Here is a 16,043-nt window from a genome sequence, read left to right on the forward strand (position 1 = left end):
CAAATTTTCCTCACGCATGTTTCCCCTGAATTTTGTCACTTTCTCATTGTATGCTGACTTGTTTTTCACCTGCAAATGCTTCAGTTATGGTGAGTTGGATTTTGCTCTTCCTCGCGATAGTTTCACACCACAGTGCACGCACATAGCATACATTGAGCTCTCCTTATTTCAATAAAAATGTGTCCACGTAATAAAATTTTTTATCAATTTATCATTGAAATAAATTGCAACTGTGCAATCTGCAACATAATCGACAATTTTTAGGACCACTGCTTAGCGATCTCAAGAGGAAGGGGTTGGTAGCAGAAGCACTTGGAGAGGTGGAGGGGAAGGAGCACAGTCCCTCTGTCTTTCAAGAAAAGAGACCACAAATGCGGGAGTCAAGGGTGAACGTTTCAGATTTTGTGATGTCGTTGCCTTCAAAGCAAAGCTGTGCGGCTGGCCGAGCTGCATGATATAAGCAGGTGGCGTTACCAGTCCGTCTCTACTTGTTTGAGGGGTTAATGCTACGCTTGTTTCTTTGAAAACTGTGCTGTTTGGACAATGTTGAATAATAGTATAAGCTAGTTGTAACTAGAAAACTTAGTGGCAATCAATTAGAGCTGAAAAAACTAAAATATCATCGGAAATGCGTTGCCTTTGGTCTCATTCTTATTTAAATCTCGTGCATGTCATCCAATTGCTGAAGCTATCGAGACATCTTTGGGGCTAGAAGTCACTCATCTAACATTTGTCCTCCAGAAATGGTGAATTGTAGAACGTAGACCGAAAAAGATCAGTTGGTGATCAATAAAGATGAGCAAATTAAGAGATAGTAGTTGGACATTGATATCAATAATTTGTGGAGGAATCGATTAGGTTTCATTTTTTGGTCGCAATTGTGCCTTACCTTGGTGAAATACACCCATGTCTCGTATAGCGCAATTTCGATTAGCGCAATTTCGATATAGCGCAATTTCGATATAGCGCAAATACGTTCCTCGGGGAAACATTGCAACGCAGTGTAGCCTAATCAAAAATCTTAAACGCTCTCGTGATAAAACGTGAACTTGCGCTAAGTACACACAAAATTGCTATCATTTTACGCATATTAATATTATTGCTTGCCTCAAATTTTCTTTTTTGATTATAAATTAATCGAAATCCATTGCTGTGCAATGGCCAAAAGTATTACTCGTCATTGGGTCCAGATAGCCGGCCAACCGAAGAAAATTTATCTCGTCTCCTTAACAGAATGATAATAAATAATTTAGATCGTTAATTAAGCGTGGGGCTGGTGGAAATGATTTTTTTTCAGCAATACGGTTTGAGACGTATTTTTGCCGTCATAGGTTATCGGGCGATTGACTTCCAGGTAGAGGGTCTACGCTAAAGGCTTCAAGGTCATCGGTATTCACGGGGGAGAAATGGAGCGGTGGCCGAGTTGCGCATGAATAGCATCAACACATAAAAGGGTCCGCTATAGAGTCTCAAACACAATGGCTTCGTTCCCTCCCCGCAGTCTTAGGCCTTCTGCGTATCAGGAATACAGTTCAGCAGTGGAAGGTGATTTAGATAGAGCCATACAGAGTAAAAACCAAGAGAATATGGCAAAAAATAGGAATGCGTGTAGAAAAATCAAGAATTTATCAATAAAAACTATAAACCTAGAAGAGGAATTGAAAGAGGTCAATTGCTTTGAAAATGGAGAGCGTCAAAGCGATATTGCGCGGAAGTTTAAACGTACGATGCCTTATTAAGAATAAAGACGAAGTTTAAACATCAGTGACCTCAGCCGCACCAACTTCAACCAAGCGGTCTACACATACGGAAAGTTCATAGAGAATCAGTACAAAAAGACGGGAGAGGTAATCGCTCATAGACATTTAGTGAAAACTCCGGTTGGTTCCAGCATTTAAACGGCAAGCAGGTATTTTCAGTGCGGCGATATCAGGTGAATATGCAAATGTTGATAGCGCAGTCACCGCAACATTTTCTGATGAACTCCAAGCTGTGATTGAAAGTGGCTCCTTTCCCCCTCAACCAGTTTTTAGTGTTGACGAGACGATATTGTTTTGGAAAAGAATGCAATCTTGTTCATTCATTTTCAGGGGAGGAAAACCTGGGTCAGGTTTCAAGGCATTTAAAGGCTGTTTCACGTAGCTGCCAATGACGCGGAGGACTTCAAATTAAAATGATTTATCATTCATAAACTCCGCTAGCTATGAAACGGCATTCAAAGTAGCATTTTCCTGTCATTTCGATGAACGACAAAAGGGCCTGAGTGACACAATAGTTGTTTTTAGACTAGTTTGAAAAATCGTCAACTGCCGGCAACGCATTACGATCCCCAGAGAGATCAGATGTTAGCCTACCCGCACGACAGGAGGGAATTTCAAAAGCACGTAAGATTTTTTTAACGTGAATAAAAGTCTTTTTATGCGTGCATACTATCTTTAAAGATGTTTTAAACTATAAACATTTGTATAAATAATGTTTTCTAAGGCTTATTATGGGAATATAGATGTTTTAGAGGAAATTCAATACCCAAGACCTATCCTACCAGGAACGCATCCCTATCTTCCCAATGTTAAAACGCTCTCGTATAACGCAAATTCGTATAGCGCAAAGACCCCAAGGAACGCCTTGCGCTATACGAGACATGTGTGTACACTGGAAATGAGCTTACAACGATTATAGCTTCTTACAAAGTTTAACATGATCACATCCCGAGAGTTATACATCCCATATTACGTTTGCGGCAAAGTGGACTTGTTAGAGTACTAGCGAAAAAATAAGCTAAGGTTATAGATGGATCTTCGTAAAATGTTCTCGGAATTGCTACTGGGTCAGGAACTGCATGACTGCTGACGTTTCGATGTCCAACTTGGCCATCGAAACATCAGCAGTTATGCAGGTCCTCACCCGGTGGCGATCCCAAGAACATTTTACGAAGTCTATTCGCCGGGAAAGCACTAAATCTTTTCTGTTCTACATGGTCTAACCAACACAAAAAATCTTTTCCTATGCACAAATAAAATGGCCTACAGTGGCAGCACCATCACCATTGTTTTTAGCTGTCAGACACTTTGTTTTTATGGGCGAATAGCATTACCTTCACTGTAGGCTGTACTCTATGGAATTCTATTCAAGCTCATTTTCTCTAGAATTTTCCTCTTTGCTAATGATCTTGCCATGCTAACTTTAATTCATGTTTGTTCTCACATCGGTATAATAAAAGCTATAGGTATTATGTCTGAGCATGAGTTTCCAGTTTTTATGATTCATTAGCTATTGACATATTCAGTGATACCAGTGTATGCCTGAAATGGATGGTTTATGGTAAAATTTAGTCAATGAAGTGCATATTTCCTTCCTCAGTTTGACTGTCAGCATGGTGACAGTTTTGTTGGGATTGAAGCGAGACCTTGATGTTCCTGGCCCATTTGAGCAGATCCGACGTGTTGACTTCGCTCATCTCTTGGGAAATACTGATACAGTTCTGATACATTTAGAGAAACCAGTTCGTGTGACATATCATGTTCACCCTATCAGTATTCCTTTCTCTGGGTGAGTGGTTGATTTTATATCTATAAAAGTGTACAAGAGTTTTGAGATTGTGGCTGGAATGTAGCAACATTATTCTTTCATTTAAGGTTTCACCCTACATCAAAGTCAACCTGTGTTGCTGTGGGTCCTGATAATGATGGAGCAAACAGAATGACTTTCCTGAAACCTGTTTATGACTGTTTTGAGATAGGCAAGATATGCTTTCAAGGAATTTCTAGTACTGCTTGTAAGGTAAATGGATGCCATTGAATTTCATTCAGGAATATTTTTTTTCACTTCTTTTGAGTGGGAGATTTGCCACATAGACTTTATGGGGATCAGCGTAATTTTGTGAAACTTCATGATAGTGAAACTGATTCAAGTGATTGGAACCCTTGGTTCGACTTTGCTGTAGTCAATCTCAAGGTAAGCCTTGCCACCTAAATAAGGGAGCATAGTTGAAACCTGGCTCAATATCATAATGAAAATTACCAAGATTGATTCATCTTCACAATGGGGGATATGTGTCCTGGAATCTCTGATACATTAATAATCTTTAAAATTTGCAATTTCATTCTTTTTGCTGATAGATTAGTCACTCTTACAACAATATAGCACTACACACATGTACCTTCATTCTTCTATTAGGGAATGATATTGATTACAAATTTCCCCGATCAAATTAGTGTGGTTGAAGATTTGGGTTTTTTACCTGTGTGTTAATTTTGCTTGATAAGTAATGAATTTATTTTCCATTTTACACTGGTAGAAATTCTCTATCAGTAGAGGTCCATGAAAGTGGTTTTATTTTTTGCTAAAATTTGTTTTAAAACCATGTGATTTCTGTGTTATAGACTATCTTGGCAGAGTTATTATAATGCTACAATTTTTCCATGTTTATAGGCATTTTATTATTTTATGGTACATGTTACGTGAATACTTATTAAGCATTTTACATAAAATATAACACTACCGTATAAGCACGTGTAAGAGGTGCACCTTTCTTCCCAGAAATTGCAGCTGAAAATGGGGGTGCGCCTCTTACCCAAACTTCTTATCTTCCCCCCCTCCCCTTCACCGGTCGCAAGTCCAAGGGGAACTGAGTGGCCTTGGTTTTCAGCGTGAGTCAGTCATCTGAAACCCTGCGTCAGAAACAAGCGGCAGGCAGGGGAGTTTCTCCCTTAGTGACATATTTTTAAAATGCTCCTGTTTGCTTTTCTTGCAAGCATCGCGCCGTCCCGTCAGTACTCCAGAGGTAGAAAAGATCGCGTGGGGTTTTTTGCTCCGGAGGGCGCGCTAAATTTACTGCCACGAGTAGGCATCCCGCGGCATTTATACTGCATATAGTAATCGCTTATCAAACGTAGAGAAGCGCATAGTTTTGAAGGACATACCAGGTTAATAGTCAGCATCTGTCTTGCTGAGTAATTTCCATTACGCTGAGGACCTGATTTTTCAAAAATCATCTTCAGACGCTAATATGAGGATTTTTGCAACTGAAAATTATATTGGTGTCAAAACCTGCGGTTTAAAAAATTCGAACAAGTGTGTTCATTATTGGACTAAATGGTGGATAGAAGAAATCGGAAATGCTTATAAGTGAAGAGCGCTGAAGGAGTGGTCGAGGGGAAGGAGCACGCCCCCTCCCCTCCGTAGTTCAAGCTACGAGGCTATGAGCTAAGGAACAAGGGAAGAACACGTCCAATCTTGCATGTGACGTCGTTGCTTTCAAAGCGAAGGGGCGAAGGCAGAGCAATGTGATATACGCAGTTTTCGTTGCCTGAAGTTTCCAGTCCGTCTCGTCTTATTTGAATGCCCTTATGCTACGTTTGTTTCTTCCGAAATTGTGCTGTTTGGACTATGTTGAATATTAGTAGCCTTGTTTTAACTATAAATCTTTGTGTCAATCAATTAGAGCTTAAAAAAACTTAAATGCTGTCAGATATACGTTGCGTTAGGTCTCATTCTTTTTAGAACCTCGTGCGTGTCATACAATTGCTGAAAGATATCGAGATATCTTCGAGCGCAGTAGGTGACTCACGTAGCATTTGGCCTCCAGAAACTAGGAGAACTGAACCTGAGACCGAAAAAGGTCAGTTGGTGAGATGGGGTAGGGATGAAACACCTTTCCATTGTTCCCCTGTAACTTGATATTTTCCTATTTTCCTGTGGGGCATCGGAAAGGGAAAAAAACGGCAGAGGCATTGGCTGATGGAGGGCTGAGTGTGGTTCCATTAAATCTACGATGTGGTTATTAGGCTACGGCGCTAAGATTGCTCTGATTGTAGTCCAATCTCTTGGGAAGGTTCATGCTATGTGCCTGTCGTGTTTTGCCTTAAAATTTTCCACGGCTGCAATTCTATTGCAATACTCCTACGAGAGCTTTTAAACAAAATTGTTTGTGAGTAGGACTAGCATCGTAGAGCAACGGCGTATGCGAAGAGAGAATCGGAACTTTTTCTACTCCCTCTTATTGCCGCTATTACCGCCACAGTTATAAAAAAATTTTCTTTCAATAAGCATTGAAAGAAGAAATTTCGATAACTGTTGAAATTCCAGGCATACGTCTGCAACATCGCACGATAGGATAAAAAAAAGCAGCAAAATTTTTTTTCTTTATAGCTTCGATGCTCAAAACATGGGTGCGCCTCTTACACACGCTTATACGGTAGTTTGATTTTACAATATTTCTGATAAAACTAAATGAAGGAAATGGTTCAAGGTATATTGGTCCGAGGCATATAAATAGTTCAAGAATGTAGTCTTGGTGAATACGATCGGCAAACGGCAAATCCCCACTACCTTATATGTGTATACTTTGAAAGCCATTCTAGAATTTTTGGATTGTCAAGGTTCTCTACACTAAATAAAGCCTTTAAAAATGCTTAAGTAGTAGCAACAACAAGCTCCTCCTTTGCTTTCTTTGACTGAGTGACTGTGTTCAAATGATAGCTGTCGTTTTGTGGGTCCCCTTTCTTTCGCATGTTTATGTGTATCGCTTCTGATGTGCTGTAACAACATGTCACATCTTTCAAATTCAAATCTTTCATGGCAAACTTTGCACAGTAATACTCTGTCTTTCACATGAAATCCTTCTGAGCTGAATTCACTTGCCCTGGTATAAATGGTACCACTATTTTTTGGCATTTTAAAATTCCTTTCTTTCGTTCGATATTTAAAGCTGGAACCATGATAAAAAAAACAGTCCAACCGCTAAACACAACCACTCATGATGGTGTTTTCAAACTTGAGTGCTGGGTAGCTTCAGTATAATTGTAGTACTGTATACATAACTTACAAATTGGCCGAAATGTTTCATGTCGTGGGTTCCCTTTCGATACCCCTCACCTAGGTGTTGAGGGAAGGTAGGACAGCAGCTAGATAAAACATAATCGCTTAGTTTTGATTACAGCTGTTGCCAATCAGTCAGGAAAGGCAGTGAGAGAAGCACACATAACTGAACATAATCGGATTCGAAGAAACTTGAAAAAGTATTTCCCATTTATCGATCCTGAAACATCTAGAATGAGAGGCTTTCTCACCTGAAGAATTAGATATTAGATTTGGCCAATGTCGAAATGATTTTTTTTTGTATTGAAGCTCAGCGAGTAGCCAAATATCTGACGATCCGTCTGCTAATTAGGAGAACCCCCTCTCCTCTTATCCTTTCTGTTCCTTCCTTCCCTTCCCCAACTGCTAGCACTTTGTGCTACCAAATAACCATACGTGTCCACGGATGTCGTTAAACCAATTGAAACGCACAGTTGACGGCATGGTGCCGTTGAAGGTTGCCGTGGTCACCACGGCGCCCATTTCAATCCGGCCTGGTGGTGTACCGTCTATAGCGTGAAATACAGGCAGTGTTACATTGAGGCCGCTTTCTGACGAAATGACTTTTTGCTGGCCGCCGCTCACGATGATGGTGAAATTCAGGATGCTTTCAGATGAGACGACTCTCTGCAGCGCTGTGGGCCGTGCCATGAACGTCGGCCCGATCCCAGCCAGCAGCCATGTTTAAGTCAACAGAATTTTTACATTAGACCCACACTCAAGGTTTTCCTGAAACAAGTTATCTAATAATGCTGTCTAATGCGTTGCGGTGAATCACCGGATTACTTCTCTGCATTGACGCGTGCCAGGCGCGTGAGCTTGTATTTCCTCTCTTCCGCGGCTGCGTTACATTTTCTTTCAGCCTTTTTCAATTCATAATATCTAATTCTTCAGGTGAGGAAGCGCAAACAAGAGTATGAAGCATTGTAGCACACAGAGTTAGAGTTAAAATGTGAAAACCTCAGCATTAGAATGTGTCAACTAAACTGAAAAGGGAGCTAGATAGGGCCCCATCCTATGTATCTTGATAATTACTTTGTGAGAGCATTGAAGAGTGCGAGAGGATATATAGATGGGCCATGACCACTACAAGGGTCTCCCGTGTTTTTTCATTTTACAGTTCACGAACTTGAAGGGTACAAGGAAAATAGACTGTGCTGAGAGAAACCAGGGCTTGCCATGCCCAATCAGGGCCTTCAACCCTGGAGCCCCACATGGCCCCTATGATTGATCTCACAATTTTTATAATTTTTTATCAATGCAAATTTAATTTAATGTAAAAAGAGGATCCTAAGAATGCATCCTGATGCATTAAGATTCTACCAACCTTGCATGTGATGACTAAATGTGAATGTCATGCTTCACTACTGCTTATATGCGTTGACTCATCAGTGGCTCAAAGAAGCCTTCTTGAATACTTATAAGATTAAATACAATGGAATACACAGAGGTGATCCACTTGTTTTAATGAACATTTTTGAGCATTTGCTTATTTCTTTCAGTGTAGTTTTTCATCCCTGAAGTCACATCCTACATGGATGAAAACATTCTTCAGCCGTCTTATTTTATTCTTTTATGTGTTTAAGCTTTAAGTATATCTTCATTTGTGTACATTTATGGCTAGGAAGGCAGTCATCTTTAATCTTTTATTTTGACAGAATGCTAACACTAAGAAACCGTGGTCTGGTGCAGTTGTGTGTGATACAAAGTATGGGTGGTTGCCAATGGCTGTATTTTATGAAGATAAAGGACCATGTGCTTTCAGCAAAGTGAAGAGTTACACGAGTATACCTTATTTATCGACTATGATGAATGATGAAATCAAAGAAAAGGAAATCATTGGTGAGTAAGCTTGTCAGAAGTTGTGAAAATTTCTTGGGCAGTTTTGGTAAGCACACTCAAAATATGTCATCTACCGCTGTTCTTTTCTTTTTAAATAACCTCAAGCTTCTTACAATTTGTGTTCATAGTGCATTTTATGCCAGATTTTAATTGCCACAAAGAAGTTTGGATACGGATATGTCTAATGATAAGTGTGTGTAATAAACAATTCATGCATGCTAATGTAAAGTTTCATACTAATACATGAAGGAAATATTTAAATGAAGTCAGAAGATGTTAAGAACTACATACCAGTGGTCATACAGTCATCCATACCCAAGGCGTTCGAAAAACTGGTGGTAAACGAACTGACTCCTCTTTTTATAAACTTTATTAGTGCTTCACGAAGTGGATTTCTGAGGGGTCGTTCAACTACTACTAATCTAGTAGAATATCGCAAGTTTATTGAAATGAATCTTGAAAATGGGTATCAAGTTGATGCAATATACACAGATCTAAGTAAAGCCTTTGACTCGGTTAATATTCCATTGCTCTTATCAAAACTAAAGTGTATAGGTTTCTCGGGCAGTTTTCTATATTGGTTAGAAAATTATCTATGGTATCGAAGCCTCTCAGTAAAAATCAATCATCAGGTATCTAATGACATTATTGCATTATCTGGTGTCCCTCAAGGCTCTCACTTGGGACCATTGCTATTTATGCTTTTTGTTACCGATGTGTCATTTATTTTTTCTGGTGTTTAACTTTCGATGTTTACCGATGACTTGAAGATTTATTCTGTTGTCGACAGCAATCATGATGTCATTAACCTACAGGAAAATTTGGATAGATTTCATTATGGTGTCGACAAAATAGTTTGTGCATCAATGTTTCAAAGTGCAATTGCATTTCGTTTAGTAAATCAATAACACCAAAAATCAATTCCTATACTCTTGATAGTAAGAAATTGACTAACATTGAAAAAATTAAAGACCTTGGTTTCATATTTGATTATAAACTTAGTTTTAACATTCACCTTGATTATGTCATGAAGAAGTCAATGAAAACCCTGTTTTTTTATAAGGAATTAAAGGAATTTTAGCATCGACATTATAGGGCATTGGTACACCCATGTCTCGTATAGCGCAATTACAATTTGCGCAATTTCGATATAGCGCAAATTCGTTCCTCGGGGAAACATTGCAACGCAGTGTAGCCTAATCAAAAATCTTAAACGCTCTCGTGATAAAACGTGAACTTGCGGTAAGTACACACGAAATTTCTATCAATTTGCGCATATTAATATTATTTCTTGCCTCAAATCTTCTTTTTTGTTTATATATTAATCGAAATTCATTGCTGCGCAATTGCCAAAAGTATTACTCGTCATTGGGTCTAGATAGCCGGCCTACCGAAGATTTATCTCGTCTCCTTAACAGAATGATAATAAATAATTTAGATAGTTAATGAAGCGTGGGGCTAGTGGAAATGAGTTTTTTTTCAGTAATACGGTTTGAGACGTATTTTTGCCGTCATAGGTTACCGGGCGATTGACTTCCAGGTAGAGAGTCTACGCTAAAGCCTTCAAGGTCATCGGTATTCACGGGGGAGAAATGGAGCGGTGGCCGAGTTGCGCATGAATAGCATCAACACATAAAAGGGTCCGCTATAGAGTCTCAAACACAATGGCTTCGTTCCCTCCCCGCAGTCATAGCCCTTCTGCGTCTCAGGAATACAGTTCAGCAGAAGAAGGTGATTTAGATAGAACCATACAGAGTAAAAACCAAGAGAATATGGCAAAAAATAGGAATGCGTGTAGAAAAACCAAGAATTTATCAAGAAAAACCATTAACCTAGAAGAGGACTTGAGAGAGGTCAATTGCTTTGAAAATGGAGAGCGTCAAAGCGATATTGCGCGGAAGTTTAAACTCACGATGCCTTATTCTGAATAAAGACGAAGCTAAAATATCAGTGACCTCAGCCGCACCAACTTCAACCGAGCGGTCTACACATACGGAAAGTTCATGGTGAATCAGTACAAAAAGACGAGAGTGGTAATCGCTCCGAGACATTTAGTGAAAGCTCCGGTTGGTTCCAGAATTTAAACGGCAAGCAGGTATTTTCAGTGCGGCGATATCAGGTGAATCTGCAAGTGTTGATAGTGCAGCCACCACAACATTTTCTGATGAACTCTAAGCTGTTATTGAAAGTGGCTCCTTTCCCCCTCAACTAGTTTTTAGTGTTGATGAGACGATATTCTTTAGGAAAAGAATGCATTCTCGTTCATTCATTTTCAGGGAAGGAAAACCTGGGTCAGGTTTCAAGGCATTTAAAGACTGTTTCACGTAGCTGCTAATGACTCGGAGGACTTCAAATTAAAATGATTTATCATTCATAAACTCCGCTAGCTATGAAATGGCATTTAAAGTAGCATTTTCCTGTCATTTCGATGAGCGACAAAAGGGCCTGGGTGACACAATAGTTGTGTTTAGACTAGTTTGAAAAATCATCAACTGCCGGCAACGCATTACGATCCCCTGAGATAGCAGATGTTAGCCCACCCGCACGACAGGATGGAATTTCGAAAGCACGTAAGAATTTTTTTTAACGTGAATAAAAGTCTTTGAATGCGTGAATACTATCTTTAAAGATGTTTTAAAACTATAAATATTTATAGAAATAATTTTTTCTTAGGCTTTTTATGGGAATATTGATGTTTTAGAGGAAATTCAATACCCAAGACCTATGCTACCAGGAACGCATCCCTATCTTCCCTATGTTAAAACGCTCTCGTATAACGCAAATTCGTATAGCGCAAAGACCCCAAGGAACACATCCCTTGCGCTATACGAGACATGGGTGTACACCACTTAAATACGTCCGGAAATTGAATATGCCTCTATTGTGTAGTGGCCCTACAAAAGTACTCAACTAAAACATATTGAGAGAATTCAACATAAATTACTCAGCTATGTTAATTTCAAAACTAACGGATTCACTCTGGACGTTAATTATAGGGAAATACTTTGTGAGCTTTAACTAGATACATTATCCTATAGAATAATTAAGGCTAACTTGATATTTTTGCATATGCTTTTAAATAATAGAACTTTTTCTTCAGATCTTCTTGGGGCTGTCAATCTAAGAGTCTCATCACATAATACTAGGACTAACCTATTCTTTTCTTACAATCACCACAGGACTTGTTATGGTCACGGTGCCCCAATGGAAAGAATTCTACAAAATTTTAACCTTTTTGGAATTACACTGGATGTTTTTGACTGTTCTATTACCCAAATCAAAAATTTACTGATCTGTTGTAATAGGGAATGTGACATTTGTCAATGATGTTTTGTATTTTATTTTTTGACATTTTTCATACTTTAAATTTTGATACTATGTAACTTATATTTTTTATTATTTTTTTCTTTTTGATATTGTGTTTATGTGGTGATATGGGCGATTTGCCTGTTAATGCTAAAAAATAAATAACAAAAAATACCCCAGGTTGGGCAGAATCACAGGACACAAAAATAGATAAAAAACACTCACAGTACTAAATTTTCGGTGGTGCATTACCACCTTCCTCAGAGTTAGTTGGGACACTAAATAAAAATAAATAAATATTTTAAGGATATTCTGTCATTCTGTACTATGAAGGGTGAGAGGGAATGATCATGTTACAAGACAATGATTGTGTCATTGTCGAAGTATTTTGCAATAAATAAAACTGAACCATGATATTGATCTAATTGCATAAATAATTTAACTGGGTCCTGGATACAAAGCTACATTGTAATGACCAATTATTTTGCTTGCAGGTACACCACAATCCAACACACCATTTTGCAATGGGATAAGGTGCCTTATAGGCCAGTGTTTGAAAAATGAGGTACATTGCAATGGTGTTAATGAGTGTAGGAATGGAGAAGATGAACCACATGACTGTAATGATGGCTTGGGATACTGTGAGAAGTATTTGGGTCCAGTGAAGTGTGGTAAGTAATTTTTTTCAAAATTTGGCATTACAGATAAGAAATAAAAATTTGGTTGAAATATGAATGGCAAATATAGTGGAACCTCGATCTATCGTTTTTCAGGGGGATGGATGTAAAAAACGATGAATGCGGGAAAACGATTGATGCTGAAATGTTTGACCAGGTTACCTATGTCCCAGGAAACTCTGGATTTTTGCAAATTATGATATTCATTAAAGGAATCAAACAAGATTTTAGCTGATTACAGGAATATTATTACTTTATCGAAGCGCGTAGGTCATATTGTTGATTCGACTTATATCTCTTTCAAATATCCTAAAGGAACACGCCACCTCACTAAAAATATTTGCACTGCACTCTGCATTTTCACTGCTATTATGGATTTCTGTCTGATAAAAAAATTCTTATCCATCAAATGCCATTTCGAGTACACGTATTTACGAGAGCAAATGCATGTTATGCCTGAAACAACCGCTTTCGCCGACGTAGTGATTGGTTGCGAGATGGATCAAAAAGGCCAAAAATAGTTTATTATTTGAAATGTTCCTTTCTTACAATTAAATTTTTAATATGAGTGAGGCGATGTGTAAAGCATTTACAATGTTGCGTTAATCGTCAGCGGCACGCCCACCTGATCCTCGGCTTCATTCCACTTCTTGTTTTCACCAGGTATCTCGCTCTACCCCCACCCCCTGCTGTCATGTGCTAGCGGACAACCCGAGGCACTCTGCAATATTCACCCGCTTCTAGCCCGGATTCTTTTCTTCATCTTCAATTATTTTCAGTCCATCTTTTAAAGTTCTCACTTGTTTCTTCGGAAGGGCCATGGTCCGAAGGCGAATAAAAATAATACTATTAAAAATGAAACCGGACTTTATTGAACCCACACGGAAAACACTCGCTGGTTTTAAGTCAACTCACCCTGGAAAGTACGGAAGCACTCGTACGAGGTGAAGTTCGGCACTAATGCTATCGCGTACGGTGTAAGCAGAGCTTACTGCAGAGGATGAAGCATGACCATATGACTGTGCAATGAAAATTTTTGCCCTTTAGAGAAGGCAACTTACCCACTCATTTCTAATAATAAGTAGCGTAGCTCTAGATGAGCAGATGAATTCAGATTGCTAGTAGGGAGAAACAAAATATCCTGAGAAGACATCGCTTCGTTAGCAACTCTGACAAGTGAGACTTGTAACATAATTTGTAAATTGTAACCTGAAGCCCTGTTTTCGAAAAAAAAATGCTGCATCAACTGCAGAGAAGCTCACTATCAGTGCGAGGATATCAAGATTCGCCAGAAATCACCTTCGTTTTATTCCAACAATTTATTTGCTTAAAATGCTTAAATAACGTCAGAAATACGTTGTGTTTGGTGTCATTCTTTTTAGATTACGTGCACATTACTAATATTCCAATCCAATAGAAGTATACAACCAATTGCCGAAATTCATTGTTAGACACCTTTTGGGCTAATAGGGGATTCATAGGCTGAAAAAATCCAGCGGGCGAGAATCGGAGAGTGTGAAACACGATTCTATTGTTCCCGTGCAACTTGATATTTTTTTCGAAGCCAAGGTCTTCCTAATACGATCTCTGCACGAGCTGGGACATTTTTTTGTCAGGGAGAGGAGGAAAGCTTCTGAGGGGGGAGGGTAGTGCTGAATGTAAGGTGTTAACGGATCTTGGGAAATGCGTTAATGTAACTATCCCACGGTACTCAGCTTCTCCCTATAGTATTTCAATCTCCTAGAGGCGTCTGTCGTTGTTAGCCACAAATAACACGTTGTAAACACTTCGTCTCATTTTCGTTAAACGATGGATGCGGGAAAATTATACGACGGGACCGCGATCTTCAAACGATCAATGCGGGAAAACGATACTTCGGGGAACGATGGATGCGGGAAAAAATTACATTGTCGTTATGGAACTTTATTTGGGACCAGGAACGGCGAACGATGAATGCGGGAAAACGATCAATGCAGGAACGATAGATCGGGGTTCCACTGTAATTTTTATTGCTGCCATAATCAGTTTGTGTTATCTATGATAAAACGTAGAAGATGCAAAAAAGAAAATAAAATAAACTGAATGCTGGAGCCTTTAAATATGCTCAGCATCAATGTCTGTGTTTGTAGGAATTATGAAGACTGTATGTTAAGCTGCATGGGGTCGGGTTGGTGTGGTGGCTATGGTGCTGGCTTCCCACTTAGTCGAACTGGGTTCAAATCCTGGAGAGATTTTTCAGAGGCTGCCTCATCCCTGCTTGAGTGCCTTGTGAAGAGCACTTCAAGTGTAGCATTCCATCCGTCGGGTTGGACGTTAAGCCGTGGTCCCCTTAGTGCTTTTCATTAAGAGCAGCCTAATCCCAATGGTGGGTTTCTCTCCATCCTTCCCTCATGGTGCTAATGGCCTTAGCTCAGTGGCGGCTCATGAGTCAAATGCTGGGAGGGGCACACTCCACTAGGGGGTCAAAGTTTTTGCAAATGTTATATGTTTTAGAGAGTTTTTAAAGCAAAGTAAAGACCATTATGACTCACTAATACACAAAAAAATCTCTAACACTAAAACACTAACAATCACTAACTTGACTAAATCAACTACAACTAGGCCTATTTACATTAAAGCAATTTACACGTAATAAGTCAACTGGTCACCAAAACAAGGTATTCTGCAACACTGCAACACCAAGATTATACAGCCGCCGGGCAGCGTGGCGATGTCAACTCTCTAGATACGTCACTCTGCGCATGTTCGGGCGGTGTCCCAAGACTTCCATAAGGCACAAGCTTAGACGCATCATAGCACCAGCAGCCCCCACCACTACCACTCTTCATATAACTGCATGATGATGGATTGGGACATTCTGGCCAGCGCCCCGCGGCTACAAATACGCACTATGTATGTTTTTCCTACATTTTCAATGTATGCGATTGAAAAAACACTTTGGTTAATTAGATGTATGATTATAATTGAATGGGTATTTAATTTTTTTTCCTTTTTCAAATCTTTGGGAGGGGCGGCATCAGATAGTCCTTACAGGCAAGCCGCCACTGCCTTAGATGTTGGTCGCCTCCTCCAAATACCATGCCTTAATCTATATGAGATGGGTGGAAGGAAGGGAAAAAAGAGAGGTGAGGGGAAGGGGGTTAGCTGGAAACATTCAGTCCAGGGTGCTGTAAGCCTTGAGGAGTCTGATACGGGAGAGTTTGAGGGTGGAGGTTGTGGGGGAGGATGATGGGCAGCAGGAAGCTGGGCAGTCATTGATTCTGAGTACACGGGCTGAAATATAGTGCAGGGCAGAATTTCCATTGGAGAAGATAAATTATATTGATGGATGTATAGATGGTAGTGTTTGGGCTTTGGTGG

The 16,043-nt window shown here is 39.5% G+C and overlaps 1 protein-coding gene across 6 annotated transcripts in view; it reads left to right on the forward strand.

Annotated features, from left to right (window-relative positions):
- The window catches only part of LOC124170773 (serine protease nudel), a 105,567-nt gene that overhangs the window by 79,044 nt on the left and 10,480 nt on the right, over positions 1 to 16,043 (forward strand). For all 6 annotated transcript variants that reach the window (XM_046549724.1, XM_046549722.1, XM_046549728.1 and 3 more), the window contains 4 exons: positions 3,361 to 3,549; positions 3,636 to 3,780; positions 8,517 to 8,700; positions 12,501 to 12,677. In XM_046549724.1, the coding sequence (XP_046405680.1) occupies positions 3,361 to 3,549; positions 3,636 to 3,780; positions 8,517 to 8,700; positions 12,501 to 12,677 (695 nt within the window). The remainder of the gene's footprint in view (positions 1 to 3,360; positions 3,550 to 3,635; positions 3,781 to 8,516; positions 8,701 to 12,500; positions 12,678 to 16,043) is intronic.

The sequence above is a fragment of the Ischnura elegans genome, chromosome X, assembly GCF_921293095.1.
Source record: "Ischnura elegans chromosome X, ioIscEleg1.1, whole genome shotgun sequence".
NCBI classification, from domain to species: domain Eukaryota; kingdom Metazoa; phylum Arthropoda; class Insecta; order Odonata; family Coenagrionidae; genus Ischnura; species Ischnura elegans.